Below are 16,980 nucleotides of genomic sequence, written 5' to 3' on the forward strand. Positions count from 1 at the left end.
ACCCTCACTGCTATCAACTCAATAAATCCTGAAGACTTAACAATTTGAAAATGTTTAAGAAAACAAACAATCTAACCCTTACCTAACCTAACTCCCCCAAGCCTTATCCTACCGATCCAAAGCATTATTTAAGATTAGTTTTACATAAGCTTATCCAAGCCAACCTAATCTTAGGAATACCACACCTAACTTGATCATTACATAACTTAATCTAAGCCTTACTTAAGCCTTATCAAAACTAACACAATCTGTACTTATATAAACTGATAATATACCTGTCACATTAGGCATAATTATGTTAATTTTATTCTATAAATATTTCCTCAAATATTTTTTTCAGAAACATAGACATATTAAAAAGAAGCATATTTTTTATATGTCAAAATGTCTTATTGTATTCCTATTTTTTGTTATATTATAATGAATAATATTCCTATTATTCCTATAGAACACGAAACAATGGGTATTGAAGGTAAGAATGGAAGTAATTGCAGAGGGCCTATTTGCCCATATTTCTTGATGCTTCTATATTGGAGCGAAGCCTTGAAGTTGTTGGATATTTCCAACATCGAATACAGCATTGTTGTATTCTCGTTACTTATTACTAACCATACTTAATATTGTAGTAAGTAAAATTAACAACTCGTAGAATTCTCCTGTACTAATAATTCATCTGTGCATTAGGCTAAAATTCTCACGTCACCTGACGCCAGTATTGCGTCAGATTTCTTTACAGTAAAACACATTATATTCAATTTGTGTGAGAATTAAATACGATTGTCCATAATTAAAGCATTCTGTATGACAACTGATTGCAGACGAATTGTTCTCTAACTAAAAGCCGAATAGAGCGTTAGAATTATACCGTCTACTTCGCGATAGTGTTAACGTCATCAATGAATGCCATGGGGTGACATTAATTCCTCTCCCTTATATATTTACTATTCTTAAATAGTTAAATAATAATATTTCGTTCCTCTAAATAATAAACCCGTCCAGTCTTTAGAGTTTCAAGCGCGAATGCGAGAAATATTAATGTTCAAGACAATAATTTGTGTCATGAACGTCGACTCGGCGTGGGTTGGGGGACGCCATTCTCTGTCGGGACGCGGACACGTGCAGAGCCGGAAGGAGGCAGAACCGCACTTACCGTATTCAAAACGACGCCATTGCCCAGCAAATCGGGCAGGTGTTATTCATCCGCAGATGAAAGCCGCCACTGTGAGGCGTGAACGACCTTGCAGATAATATCTTCAACTAGTGCTGGTGTTAAAAGAGGGACCCCTAGACTTGGTTCCTGACGACACGTGGTCAGCCAGCTTGAAACTCATCAATCCAGGATAGGTTCACCGGAGCCTGGGATGCGAAATTACGGCAATCTTAATACTTATACAGTGCCCACAGCTAAGTACCTTTTATTTGATGCATCATTTACAGGTTTAATAATAGCGGGGTGATTGCGCGTCACGCGGCGAGATAACACCTAATAACAGGTGATTAGAATTCCATCTGTAGATATCAATAATCTTGAATATGAATTGAGTAGTTAAATCAATTGCTACTGGTAGTTATTTATCTTGCAGCTCGAGAGACGAATTCCTCATGCTGTCTTCTCCATGTTAACCGTGCCATTCATCAGTGTACCAGACTTGGAGATTAAGAGGACTTTCAGGGTTATCTAAAGGAATCTACTACAAGCTAAGGCTTATTTCTTTTTTCCATATTCTAGCAATTTGATACATTCAGAATGTTCAACATAATGTGTGATTTACTGTAACTCATTGCTATGCTCATATTCATGTCCTTCTTTATATGAATAATATTATATTCAGCATTATTTATAGGATTAGATTATTATTAATTGAATTAGTGAACGAACCACACTGATTCCTGGACGTACTGACCTCCAGTAATAACCCCCCAATGTAGGTGTTTGAGGTTTGTTTCTTTAATAATACAGCCCATTAATTATTCTTATGATCATACTTTCTAGTCATATCCATAGTCACTGGTTTTCTCTAGAATTTTATCTAATGATCTGAAATTCTCAGTTTCCCTCTTTACTTTAAAAGCGGGTGGTCCTTCGTAATTTAATTTTCTATTTAATTATTAATTAATCAGAATCAAGCCCAAATATCCCACATTATGGTCCTTTGAACCGGATAGGCATTAAATTTATAATTAAAATATTAACCATTAATAACTAATCCTTGTGTGATAGAAGCTAGACTAACTATTTAATTAATTGTGTCAACTAACATTGTAACACATCAGTTAGCCTAGATCACACTAACATATTGCTACTTTTACCTCATGTATAAAGTGGCTTTAGTGGGTCATAGCCAATTACCCACAACACTTAGACCTATACCTCACACCGAGGTGAGAATCTTTAGGTCACCAGGAGCAACAGCTCATAACTTTTACAATAACACCACCCTAACACCTGCGTTAGAGTGAGCTCACCATCTAACCATTATATACTTAGGTGGTAATGACATCCACCCCACTCGTCATCCAGCCGAGGTGATCAAACACCTCAAAAACATAGTTTCTTCTTTCAAACTCATCAGTGAATCAGTGGTATTCACATTAGTGGAGCCTCGCCAACCAAGCCAAGATAATCGTTGGGGAGTAACTCCGGAATACTACCTGAGAGCTGCTAAGTACATAAATTTCAGGCTGAAAAAACGAGTGAGATTGGATGCCACATATATCCAATTTACAGCCAGACCTTACAGACAGAACCTGAACAGAGACGGTGTACATTTGTCAGGGGAATCTAGGTTGCATGTGGTTGACAAGTTAATTAACACCATCAACCATCACAAAAGGCTGTGGCTAGCAAGTCAAACTTAACTGTACATAATTGTTCACCTGTGTGTGCAAGAGCACTCTTATAAAACAAAAACCCAAAAATACAGCACAACTATATTTACCTTATTGCACCACAATAATCTTTACCCATGTTATTAGGTAGAATTTAGGCTGAGATTGTGCTGAATTTGGTACAAGCCCAGACTAAATAATTTATAGTTCTTAGTTAGGAATTATTACGACTAGATCTAAAACTAGTCAGTGTTGTGTGTATATTATATTATCTGTGCTGACCCTCTATAGGGTGGGATAAATTTTGAGATAACTCTGATTGGAGTGTCTCCATAATATTTCTCTTGTATGCATTATTTTGTGCATCTATTTTGTGTATTGCTGGATTATCTCCATTAACTCTGATGGTGATAAGGATGAGCTAACCGGACGAGAACTAGTGGTGAGATTCAGACAGTACACAAAATATCTAGCTATTTTGTGTTAGGTAGGTAAACCCATAGTCTATACAAGTATATTAGGCTATTCCCATTTATATTGAAATCCACTGAATGAATCAATATCCCAGTTACTTCAGTAATAAGTATTTACTGACCAATCAGCCTTTACCCAACAAGATGGATACGGCTACCAAAATGAAAAGGACCCTTGTTGGTCTGAAAGGTCATTTGACCCGACAGATTAATAAATGTCAAAATCTGTCACAACAGTCAACGGTTGATTACTTTGAATTAGAGGATTTATTACAAGTTGCTGAAAGTAAATTTGCTCATATTAAGCAACACATGAATTTGTATTTGACCGAACTGCAATCAACCTCTATAGAGAGTAGTGAACTTGATGAGGTTATAGATGAGTTAGCTCAGTATGAAGAAGATATTCGAGTTAAGCTTCTACCCTATAAGAAGCAAATTGCTAAAAACAAGCTGACAGTAACTTTCACTGTACATACAGATCCTGAGGTTAAATTACCTCAAATCAACATACCCACATTCTCTGGTGATGAGAACGAAAGTTGGGATGATTTTTGGAGTAAGTTCGTAGATGCAGTAGACTCTAAAACTAACATTCCTCAAACCACCAAATTCACTTATTTACAAGGCCTGTTAAGAAAAGAAGCCTTGAAAGTAATCTCCAATATAACACTGACCAGTGATGGTTACGCATCAGCTGTACAATTGCTCCAAACCAACTACGATAACAAGGAGAGAACTGTTACTGTCTTAGTTCAAAAATTGCTAGATTTACCCTCTGCTAATAATTCTGCAGAGTCTCTCCAAAATTTCAGACTAGAGTTAGAGTCTTTACTTAAGGCCTTAAGCCTTAAAGTCCAAATACAGTCAGCCGAGTGGATGACTAAAGTAGTTGTTAAACGAAAATTACCAAGAGAAACTTTAGATAAGTTGTGTACTATTTACAATACGACCTTTTTGACTCTGAAAGAAATCACAGAAGGTCTACATACCTTAGTCGAAAGACAAAGAGCCAATCAAGACGGGGAGAAAGTTACAAACTCCTCTACTAACTCTCATCGTAGTTCAACTCAAGGTGACACTTCTATCAAACCGAAACAGACTTTAAACAAGTCTAATAAATTTACATCAAAAACTACTCTATCCACTGGGAAAAGAAGTGGAAATGTAGGTACATATTCGGTGTCTCCTTCTGAGATGACCCATGACTTGTCTAATAAAGAGAACAAGTCAAACAAAGAGAGAAAGTGTCTGCTCTGCAATCAAGGGCATACTGCATACCAATGCTCAGTTTATCCTACTTATAATGTTAGGATTAAAAGGTTACAGGAATTGCATAAATGCACTAGATGTATGGGTTCTCATGATCCCAAGAAATGTGCAGTACCACTACGTACTTGCAACCGTTGTAAACAGGGTGTACACCACTACGCCTTATGTAGGAAATCTCCTACACCTACTATGACCACTGGAGAGAATTTTACTAATTCTACTACAGTGCAATATTGTAAAGTACATCACGAAGTGAATGTACTCGCTACTGAGTCAGGCAACAGTACAACCTTGCCTACCGCTCAGCTTAAATTAATAAACCGAAGATCTAGGATTAACAGTAGAGGTCTCTTTGGCCAAGGTTCCCAAAAAACCTTCATCACACAACAGTTGGTAGATGATTTAAATTTAAAACCTACCAAAAGTGTGAAGTTAAACATTTCTGGTTTCCTATCAAATAGTGGACCACGTGACTACAAGGTAGTTAAATTACTAGTTAGACTAGGATCCTCTGCTAGCCCAATCCATGCGGTGGTAGTGGATAAGATTCCTACGGACCTGCAGGTCACAGGATTAGCTCGCACAGCGAGACACCTTAAGCGAAACCGCATGAGGCTAGCGGATCATAAAATAAATTCCGATTGTCTCACAGATATTGGAATATTAATAGGCGTGGATCATTACTACAAGTTTATCACTGGATGCACTAGGCAACATGGTATGAATTTGTTGTCGTCCGCAGGTGGCAAATTGCTCACAGGACCCGTGCTTTTCAGACAAGGTCCAGCGCCCACAAACCAACAAACCAATAATGTAATTGTGACGTGACTAGGCTTAGAGCAGTCACCCCTACGCTTCAGGGAAATAGCCGAGGACATTGAGTCTGACCCACCAATACATCGTTTGTGGGATTTAGATACGTTAGGCATCATCCCTGAGCAACCAAGTCCTGATGATACATGGACTTACCAGCAATATCTGGATACAGTTGTCTACTCAAATAAACAATACTGGGTAAGACTTCCATGGAAGTTAGATCATCCCCAACTTCCAGTGAATTATTTTATGGCAGCCTCACAATTGCGGTCTCAATTAACACGACTGCAGAAGCAGCCAGAAAAATTAACCATGTATCACCAACTTATCCAACAACAACTTAACAACAAGTTCATTGAAGTTGTTGAACACGATGACCGAAAAACAGGTCATTATTTACCACACCATGCTGTGGTGAAAGACTCACTGACAACACCTATTCGTATTGTCTTTAATTGCAGTGCTAAAGTAAAGCCTAATAGTGTGTCCCTAAATGAATGTCTCCAAACGGGACCTAGCCTAACACAGAGGCTACATGACGTATTGTTACGATTTCGCACAGGCATTTTTGCCTACACTGCTGACATCAGCAAAGCCTTTCTCCGAGTAGGATTGCAGGAGGAAGATCGTGACTACACAAAATTCCTCTGGTACAAGAATCCACTGGATCCTAACAGTGAAATAATCACTTATCGGTTCGCCTCTGTATTATTTGGTGCTACATCCTCACCGTTTCTTTTGCAAGCAACACTAGACACGCATTTGAGGAAATCAGACAGCCCTTATAAGGTAACCATTAGCGACAACTTATATGTCGACAATTTCCAGGGGACAACTAATGACCAAGCTGATCTGGTAGAAATCTACCATGAGGCTAACCGTGAATTGTTAGGAGCTAATATGCCTCTACAGTCATGGGCCTCAAATAATAAACTGCTTAACCAGTTAATTGAGAAAGAATTTCCCGATTATCAGGTACCCAGTAACTTAAAGGTTCTAGGCGTGGAATGGAACACCAACACTGACGAGATGAATGTCAAGTCAGTGCAAACTGATAACTCAACCCTTACCATGAGAACACTGCTCTCATTTGTCAGTCAACCATTTGACCCTTTAGGCCTACTTAGTCCTATATTAATAAGGGGCAAACTCCTAATGCAGGAGTGCTGGCAACAACATATGGGATGGGATGATCCGTTACCAAGTGAGTTACAAACCAAATGGCAAATACTCTCAACGGATTTTAATCAGTTAGGTGTTTTGAAATTTCCACGTAATGCTTCAGGACCAAACTTACCCACCAATTTACACGTTTTTTGCGATGCCTCTGGCAAAGCATATGGCGCAGTAGCCTATTTAGTTAACAGTGCTCAATCAATTTTACTCACATCAAAAGCAAGAGTTGCTCCCATCAAAAAGAGATCTTTACCTCAGATGGAGTTGACTGCATTGCTAGTGGGAGTAAGATTGGCCCATTGCCTGGCAAAGACACTCAGTAATATCCACTTTGGTGAGATTGTAGTGTGGTCAGACAACGAGGCAGTCTTACAATGGGTAAGAAACAATAACAACAAAACTCCTTACGTCAGTAATCGCGTCAGGGAGATTCATGATTTATCCGCAGGTTATAAGTTTAGACATGTCCCTACTAAGGACAATCCTGCAGATTATTTGTCAAGAGGATTGACATTAAAACAACTTGTCAAATCTTCGCTGTGGTTCAACGGACCTTCATGGCTTGTTGGTGGTCAGTGGCCCAAACAAAAGCCACAAGTCATAGTGACCAGTATCACCGCTCCCATGAAGGAACCAGAGCCTCAGCGAACATTAGCCATTAATCCTCATCATTATTCCAACTTAAGCAAATTGTTACGAGTGACTGCACACGTGTTTGATTTTCTCTCTAAAGTAGGAATACGACACAAATTTCCCAATCCTGTTCACTATTGGATTAAGCGGGCGCAGCAAGGACTTACGGAAGCGAATTTGAGAATCTTCCGGATAAACTCACTAAATCTCTGGGCATCTGGTACGATGTCAACACTCATAACATACTACGATGTGGAGGACGTTTGCTACATGCAAAGATTGACTTAGACACTAAGAACCAAATCCTTTTACCTCGCCACCACATCATAACTAAACTTTTTGTCTTACATCACCATCAATATGGTACCCTACATGGTGGAGTTTTAGATACTCTCACCGACCTTAGACAAAAGTACTGGCTTCCTCAAGGTCGTCAGACTGTTAAGACCATTATTAAATCTTGTGTAATCTGTAAGAGATACGACGCTAGAGTCTGTCCTTACCCAGGACCTCCTCCACTCCCAGAAGAGCGAGTAGTTCATCTTCGTCCATTCGAAACCACTGGAGTAGATTATACCGGAGCCTTACTCCTCACTGGTAACCCAGATAATATACCAGTGAAGGCGTACATTTGTCTCTTTACATGTGCTACAACCAGAGGTGTACACTTAGAGGTCACCCCAGACATGAGTGCTGAAGCTTTCATTCAAGCTTTCCGCAGATTTGCTGCCCGTCGATCATGTCCTAGATTAATGATATCAGACAACGGATCTAATTTTGTAGCGGGAGAAAGTTGTTTGCGAGAAGTCTGGAGCCACCCTGAAGTGCAATCAGTCTTACAAAGAAGACAATGTCACTGGAAATTCATAGCACCAAGAGCCCCTTGGCAAGGTGGGTTCTATGAGCGAATGGTAGGCACAGTCAAAAGATGTCTAAGGAAAACGTTACACCGACAAAAGGTCAGTTACTCAGAACTCCAAACTATTGTTGTGGAAATCGAGGCGCGAGTCAATAATCGCCCGATCACCTACCTGTCTGATGATTACACCCAGAGAGAACCACTGAGCCCCTCTCACTTGATCCATGGGGGTCTACTGAGCCCTCTCATCCCCTTAGCCGAAGAGGACTCCGTAGACCCATCCCATGTGACCAGAGGAGACTTGGTGGAAAGCTACCAGCATCTTTCTAGAGTTATTAACAAGTGGAATGAGGTGTGGACTCGAGAATACCTCACAGCTCTACGAGAGTACCACTACGGTGCTTCGAGCCTTACAATAAGGTACAATTAAAACCTGGAGACCTTGTACTAGTCGACAGTGATGGACCAAGGTCCGAGTGGCCTATAGGAAAAATCGTCACCATTCACCCAGATCGACAAGGTGTCCTAAGAGTGGTTAAGGTCTTATGCAAAGGCAACACTACTCTAAAAACTTTAGAGAAGCTGGTTCCCCTAGAACTGACTGAACAAGAATATCAGTCAGATCCAGCTTCCCCAGTAATTTCAGAGGACAATGAATTTGTTCCTCCAAGCAACCGTCCCACTAGAGCTGCAGCTCAACAATGTAGGCGGAATTTGCGAGCCTATTATAACTCTGAAGAAGAATAATTTCTTTCATTTCCCACTAAGAAAACTGTGCTGATACTACGATGTGATATCACGTAACGAAACATTACACGTCACTGTGACCCAAGGTATCGCATCACTGTAGATGCTGTTAGTTTAAATTGGGTGAGTTAAATTTTATAAATATTGTGTAGGCTACAAACAACATGTTTCAGTTGACATGTGAATAACAAGATTCAAATTCTTGTAAGTCCTTGATAAATCCGGGACGTTCGTTATGTGTGTACTAACATACTAACATATTAACATACTAATGTATTAATCTTAATATCACTTCGGGATAGGTCAGTACAACACAGTACACTGCGACCCTGGGAATCCCCCCCCAGAGTTATGTTGGATATTTCCAACATCGAATACAGCATTGTTGTATTCTCATTACTTATTACTAACCATACTTAATATTGTAGTAAGTAAAATTAACAACTCGTAGAATTCTCCTGTACTAATAATTCATCTGTGCATTAGGCTAGAATTCTCACGTCACCTGACGCCAGTATTGCGTCAGATTTCTTTACAGTAAAACACATTATATTCAATTTGTGAGAATTAAATACGATTGTCCATAATTAAAGCATTCTGTATGACAACTGATTGCAGACGAATTGTTCTCTAACTAAAAGCCGAATAGAGCGTTAGAATTATACCGTCTACCTCGCGATAGTGTTAACGTCATCAATGAATGCCATGGGGTGACATTAATTCCTCTCCCTTATATATTTACTATTCTTAAATAGTTAAATAATAATATTTCGTTCCTCTAAATAATAAACCCGTCCAGTCTTTAGAGTTTCAAGCGCGAATGCGAGAAATATTAATGTTCAAGACAATAATTTGTGTCATGAACGTCGACTCGGCGTGGGTTGGGGGACGCCATTCTCTGTCGGGACGCGGACACGTGCAGAGCCGGAAGGAGGCAGAACCGCACTTACCGTATTCAAAACGACGCCATTGCCCAGCAAATCGGGCAGGTGTTATTCATCCGCAGATGAAAGCCGCCACTGTGAGGCGTGAACGACCTTGCAGATAATATCTTCAACTAGTGCTGGTGTTAAAAGAGGGACCCCTAGACTTGGTTCCTGACGACACGTGGTCAGCCAGCTTGAAACGCATCAATCCAGGATAGGTTCACCGGAGCCTGGGATGCTAAATTACGGCAATCTTAATACTTATACAGTGCCCACAGCTAAGTACCTTTTATTTGATGCATCATTTACAGGTTTAATAATAGCGGGGTGATTGCACGTCACGCGGCGAGATAACACCTAATAACAGGTGATTAGAATTCCATCTGTAGATATCAATAATCTTGAATATGAATTGAGTAGTTAAATCAATTGCTACTGGTAGTTATTTATCTTGCAGCTCGAGAGACGAATTCCTCATGCTGTCTTCTCCATGTTAACCGTGCCATTCATCAGTGTACCAGACTTGGAGATTAAGAGGACTTCCAGGGTTATCTAAAGGAACTTATTACAAGCTAAGGCTTATTTCTTTTTTCCATATTCTAGCAATTTGATACATTCAGAATGTTCAACATAATGTGTGATTTACTGTAACTCATTGCTATGCTCATATTCATGTCCTTTATATGAATAATATTATATTCAGCATTATTTATAGGATTTGATTATTATTAATTGAATTAGTGAACGAACCACACTGATTCCTGGACGTACTGACCTCCAGTAATAACCCCCAATGTAGGTGTTTGAGGTTTGTTTCTTTAATAATACAGCCCAGTAATTATTCTGATGATCACACTTTCTAGTCATATCCATAGTCACTGGTTTTCTCTAGAATTTTATCTAATGATCTGAAATTCTCAGTTTCCCTCTTTACTTTAAAAGCGGGTGGTCCTTCGTAATTTAATTTACTATTTAATTATTAATTAATCAGAATCAAGCCCAAATATCCCACAGAAGTGGGTAGAATATAGTTGTGCATTAATTGGCTGTTGATTGCTGGTGTTGACTTCTTGATATGTAGTGCCTCGCAAATGTCAAGTCGCCTACTATCGATGCGAGTACGGTGTTGCTCGATGTCGAGCAACACCTCGACATCTTCACAGACCAACATCACCTCAGCACTGAAATAAGGATAATCAAGAAACTAACAACGTTATATGGAGGACCTATAGCAATTCCACGACCAAGAGACGGCTTCCTGAACCTTGCAGGAATCAACCTCACTGAGGACCAAGTCACTCTCCTAAATCTGAGTATAAACTGTCACGTTTATGGAGTTGGAGATTCTGTTGGACGACATATTCGACCTCGAGACACAAAAGAAGGTCACCACCAAAGACACCTTACAAGCAGAACTCATTGGGGATGGAGAAAAGAATCGAGGCAACTACAGAAGCACCATACTGTCCCCCGAGCTCAAAGCGGCAGCTAAGAGCCTTCGTGAGAACAAGGAAATAGTTGTCAGGAGAGGTGACAAGTCGCCAATATACGTCATTCTTAAAAAAGACGAATATCTGGCGAAAATGAACCTCATACTCTCTGACCAAACTAAATTCCAAAGGGTAACGAAGGACACTACAGCCGAATTGAAAGCAAAGGTCAACAAATTGATGGAAACTGTGAACGCAAAAAAATCCGCACTCCACCTGCCAAAGATTATTAGGGAATACAAACCTGGATACGCGTATGGAAATGTCAAGACACACAAGCCTGGAAACCCACTTCGGCCAATCTTCAGCCAGATACCCACACCTACGTACAGACTGGCGAAGCAACTCAACGGCTTGCTGACTCCTTATGTCCCTTGCGCCTTCAGCCTGAAGTCTCCAAAGGAATTTGTTGACTTACTGCGAGGAACACAGGCACAGGGATAAGAGCCTCGTTGGACGTAGAATCACTGTTTACCAACATACCTGTGGATGAAACAATCGGGATGATAGCGGACAGAGTGTATCGTGATCCAGCCTGTACTCCTCTTGACATAACAGAAAACATTCTAAGGAAACTACTCCAAGCTTGTACTAAAGAGGCACCCTACTTGAGCTCAGATGGGCACATGTATAAGCAAGTAGATGGGGTCGCCATGGGTTCTCCCCTAGGTGTCCTGTTTGCAAACTTCTACATGGGTACCATCGAACAAAAGGTCTTAGTCGACATGAACTTGAAACCGGCCATATACTGCAGGTATGTTGATGACATTTTTACACAGGTACCTGATGTCAGACATCTGCAGGAGCTGAAGGAGGCATTTGAGCGGAATTCTGTGTTGCGTTTCACTTACGAGATGGAGAAGGATGGGAAGCTGCCCTTTCTAGATGTAACAGTCATGGAAAGGAGCGGAGGTTTCCACACTGCAGTCTACACTAAGGAAACAAACATAGGAATGTGCCTAAATGCCAACAGTGACTGCCCAGACAGGTACAAGAGGAGTGTTGTTAACGCTTATGTCGACCGAGCTCTCAGCCACAGCTCAGGATGGAAGCAAGTCGACGAAGAACTCTTTAGGGCAAGGCTGGTCCTAGTCAACAACGGTTTCTCCAATGGTTTCGTTGAAGACATCATAAGAAGGAAAGTGAAACGCCATGCAACCTCTGAAGAGACAACTAACACAACACCAATACCCCCTATTAGACGTTTTTACAGGAACTTCTTTTCCACAGCTCATAAAACAGAGGAAAGGGTCCTGAAAGATATTGTTAATAGAAACGTTATCCCTACAGACAAAAATCAGAAGATACAACTGACGATTTACTATAAAACCAAAACAACGGCCAGCCTACTCATGAGAAACTCTCCAGACACAAAGCAGAACGCTTTGAAAGAGACCAATGTCGTCTATGCTTTCAAATGCCCACTTGGGGACTGTAAGCCTCAAAGAACTCAGTATATAGGCAAGACAACAACATCTCTTTCCAGGCGATTAACAATGCATAAGCAACAGGGCTCCATTAAGGAACTTATAATCTCTTCCCACAACCAGACCATCACCAGAGAAGTCTTAACAAAAAACACGGAAATCATCGATAGATACAGCGATAGCAGGCGGCTTGACATCTGCGAGGCACTACACATCGAGAAGTCAACACCAGCAATCAACAGCCAATTAATGCACAACTATATTCTACCCACTTCAAGACTCTGCTTCAATATAGAAGCATCAAGAAATATGGGCCAATAGGCCCTCTGCAATTACTTCCATTCTTACCTTCAATACCCATTGTTTCGTGTTCTATCCTGTGTTGAAAGTTTTGTTCATCTCATCCAAAACTGTTGTAACATATCACCTCAACCAAATTGCGGGTATAAAATGAAAAATGAAAGCTGTTTAAATCATAGCATAAGTAAGAACTCTGTTTAGTGTTTGCAGGTAATAGTTGTGTGTGTGTAAACTACAAGTCTTTGAAAATGTAATAGGTTATTATGAAACGCGTTCAAGTGTCGCGTCAGACTAGAAATAAAAATGAATTTTGGAGAATTGATTTTTCAATTACCATCAACAGTGAAAAGAAACATAAGAAAGATCGAGAAAATATGTGTTATTATATATATATATATATATATAAATATATATTTATATATATATATATATATATATATATATATATATATATATATATATATATATATATATATATATATATATATATATATATATATATATTGTGACATTGTTCCCCTCCTTATATTTCTCCCACGCCAGCTGTAAGAGTCATATCCACTTTACCTGAACGTTCTCTACGTTCCGGGGAACAATTTGACATATGTGGGAGCGTGAAGTGTTCTCGCGTTGGCGAGAAATTCGCAAAAGAGTGTTTTGGCCAGTGGTTTAGGCCCTTTAGGACGCCAAGATGGCGCCGGCCCCTAAGTATTCCCATCAAAACGTTGTGACGTCAGTGGCGCCAGATTGGTCAAGAACAGTGACGTGGCACAGGGAGCCAATGAGAAACACCACGGGCAAGTATGACGTCACGAGTGCAAAGGGGTCCGGACGGCGCGGGCGGTGGCGCCCAGGAGTTTGACACGATACGTCGAGGAGGTCGGACATGCGATAAGGGGTCCTGTCAGTCTGACAGTTTTCGCCCCAGATCCGGTGGATTTACGTGTCATCCTGTAGTCTGAAAGCACCCTGTGAGGTCTTCCAATATGCCATGTGTTGGACCAAAGAAGGAATTGACGAGAATTGAGCAACAAGTGCTCCAGTGACAGGTGCGTTGCAAGAAGTGAAGTCTGAGCAGTGACGTCTGGCGACTGTGCAGTTTCACCAGTTTAAGTGACGACGTAGAGGCTGGGCCAACCCACCGAGAGGCAGGAGAAGAACGAAGCTAACTGGGAATCAGAACGACTGCAGCCGAGAGAAAGAACTGCAGACGTAGTTGTAGACAGGTACAAGAGGAGTGTTGTTAACGCATATGTCGACCGTGCTCTCAGCCACAGCTCAGAATGGAAGCAAGTCGACGAAGAACTCTGTAGGGTAAGGCAGGTCCTAGTCAACAACGGCTTCTCCAATGGTTTCGTCGAAGACATCATAAGAAGGAAAGTGAAACGCCATGCAACCTCTGAAGAGACAACCAACACAACACCTATACCCCCTATTAGACTATTTTACAGGAACTTCTTTTCCACAGCTCATAAAACGGAGGAAAGGGTCCTGAAAGATATTGTTAATAGAAACGTTATCCCTACAGACAAAAATCAGAGGATACAACTGACGATTTACTATAAAACCAGAAAAACTGCCAGCCTACTCATGAGAAACTCTCCAGACACAAAGCAGAACGCTTTAAAAGAGACCAACGTCGTCTATGCCTTCAAATGCCCACTTGGGGACTGTAAGCTCCAAAAAACCCAGTATATAGGCAAGACAACAACATCTCTTTCTAGGCGTTTAACGATGCATAAGCAACAGGGCTCCATTAAGGAACATATAATCTCTTCCCACAACCAAACCATTGCCAGAGAAATCCTAGTAAACAACACAGAAATTATCGATAGATACAGCGATAGCAGACGGCTTGACGTTTGCGAGGCCCTGCACATTAAGAAGTCAACACCAGCAATCAACAGCCAATTAATGCACAACTATATTCTACCCACCTCAAGACTCCTCTCCATTATAGAAGCATCAATAAATATGGACCAATAGGCTTTCTACAATCACTTCCATACCCATTGTTTCGTGTTCTGTCTTGTGTTGATGAAATTAATACCCTATTAAATACCACCTCACCCCATCCACCTCACTGAAAAGTAGATATAAACAAATCGGAGATATGTAAGTTCTATTCAGTTGTGTATGTGTAAAGTCTTTGAAAATGTAATAAGTTTTACGAAACGCGCTCAAGTGTCGCGTCAGACTAGAAATAAAAATGAATTTTGGAGAATTGATTTTTGAATTACCTCCAACAGTGAAAAGAAATGTACGAAAGATTGAGAAAATTCGTGTTAGAATTATTAATCTTACTTTTTCGGTCATATTTAATATATATATATATATATATATATATAATATATATATATATATATATATATATTATATATATATATATATATATATATATATATATATATATATATATATATATATATATATATATATATATATATATATATATATATATATATATATATATATATATGTCGTACCTAGTAGCCAGAACTCACTTCTCAGCCTACTATGCAAGGCCCGATTTGCCTAATAAGACAAGTTTTACTAAATTAATATATTTTCTCTAATTTTTTTCTTATGAAATGATATAGCTACCCATTTCATTATGTATGAGGTCAATTTTTTTTTATTTGAGTTCAAATTAACGTAGATATATGACCGAACCTAACCAACCCTACCTAACCTAACCTAACCAATCTTTATAGGTTAGGTTAGGTTAGGTAGCCGAAAACGTTAGGTTAGGTTAGGTTAGGTAGGTTAGGTTGGCGAAAAAACATTAATTCATGAAAACTAGGCTTATTAGGCAAATCGGGCCTTGCATAGTAGGCTGAGAAGTGCGTTCTGGCTACTAGGTACGACATATATATATATATATATATATATATATATATATATATATGTCGTACCTAGTAGCCAGAACGCACTTTTTGGCCTACTATGCAAGGCCTGATTTGCCTAATAAGCCAAGTTTTCCTGAATTAATGTATTTTCTCTAATTTTTTTCTTCTGAAATGATAAAGCTACCCATTTCATTATGTATGAGGTCAATTTTTTTTATTGGAGTTAAAATTAACGTAGATATATGACCGAACCTAACCAACCCTACCTAACCTAACCTAACCTATCTTTATAGGTTAGGTTTGGTTAGGTACCCGAAAAAGTTAGGTTAGGTTAGGTTAGGTAGGTTAGGTAGTCGAAAAACAATTAATTCATGAAAACTTGGCTTATTAGGCAAATTGGGCCCTGCATAGTAGGCTGAGAAGTGCGTTCTGGCTACTAGGTACGACATATATATATATATATATATATATATATATATATATATATATATATATATATATATATATATATATATATATATATATATATATATATATATATGTATATATATATGTCGTACCTAGTAGCCAGAACGCACTTCTCAGCCTACTATGCAGGGCCCAATTTGCCTAATAAGCCAAGTTTTCATGAATTAATTGTTTTTCGACTACCTAACCTACCTAACCTAACCTAACCTAACTTTTTCGGCTACTTAACCGAACCTAACCAAGAGAGATAGGTTAGGTTAGGTTAGGTAGGGTTGGTTAGGTTCGGTCATATGTGTACGTTAATTTTAACTCCAATAAAAAAAAAATTACCTCATACATAATGTAATAGGTAGTTTTATCATTTCATAAGAAAAAAATTAGAGAAAATATAATATTTCAGGAAAATTTGGCTTATTAGGCAAATCGGGCCTTGCATAGTAGGCCCAGAAGTACATTCTGGCTACTAGGTACGACATATATATATATATATATATATATGTCGTACCTAGTAGCCAGAACGCACTTTTCAGCCTACTATGCAAGGCTCAATTTGCCTAATAAGCCAACTTTTCATGAATTAATTGTTTTTCGACTACCTAACCTACCTAACCTAACCTAACCTAACTTTTTCGGCCACCTAACCTAACCTAACCTATTAAGATAGGTTAGGTTAGGTTAGGTAGGGTTGGTTAGGTTCGGTCATATATCTGCGTTA

The 16,980-nt window shown here is 39.3% G+C and overlaps 1 protein-coding gene across 1 annotated transcript; it reads left to right on the forward strand.

Moving 5' to 3' along the window:
- Positions 1-3,446: 3,446 nt before the first annotated feature.
- LOC138370645 (uncharacterized) lies at positions 3,447-11,454 on the forward strand. The gene is made up of 2 exons (XM_069335261.1): positions 3,447-4,469; positions 11,353-11,454. The coding sequence occupies exons 1-2, from the start codon at positions 3,447-3,449 to the stop codon at positions 11,452-11,454; spliced, it is 1,125 nt and encodes a 374-aa protein (XP_069191362.1).
- The last annotated feature ends 5,526 nt before the right edge of the window (positions 11,455-16,980 follow it).

The sequence above is a fragment of the Procambarus clarkii genome, chromosome 4 (assembly GCF_040958095.1).
Source record: "Procambarus clarkii isolate CNS0578487 chromosome 4, FALCON_Pclarkii_2.0, whole genome shotgun sequence".
NCBI lineage: Eukaryota > Metazoa > Arthropoda > Malacostraca > Decapoda > Cambaridae > Procambarus > Procambarus clarkii.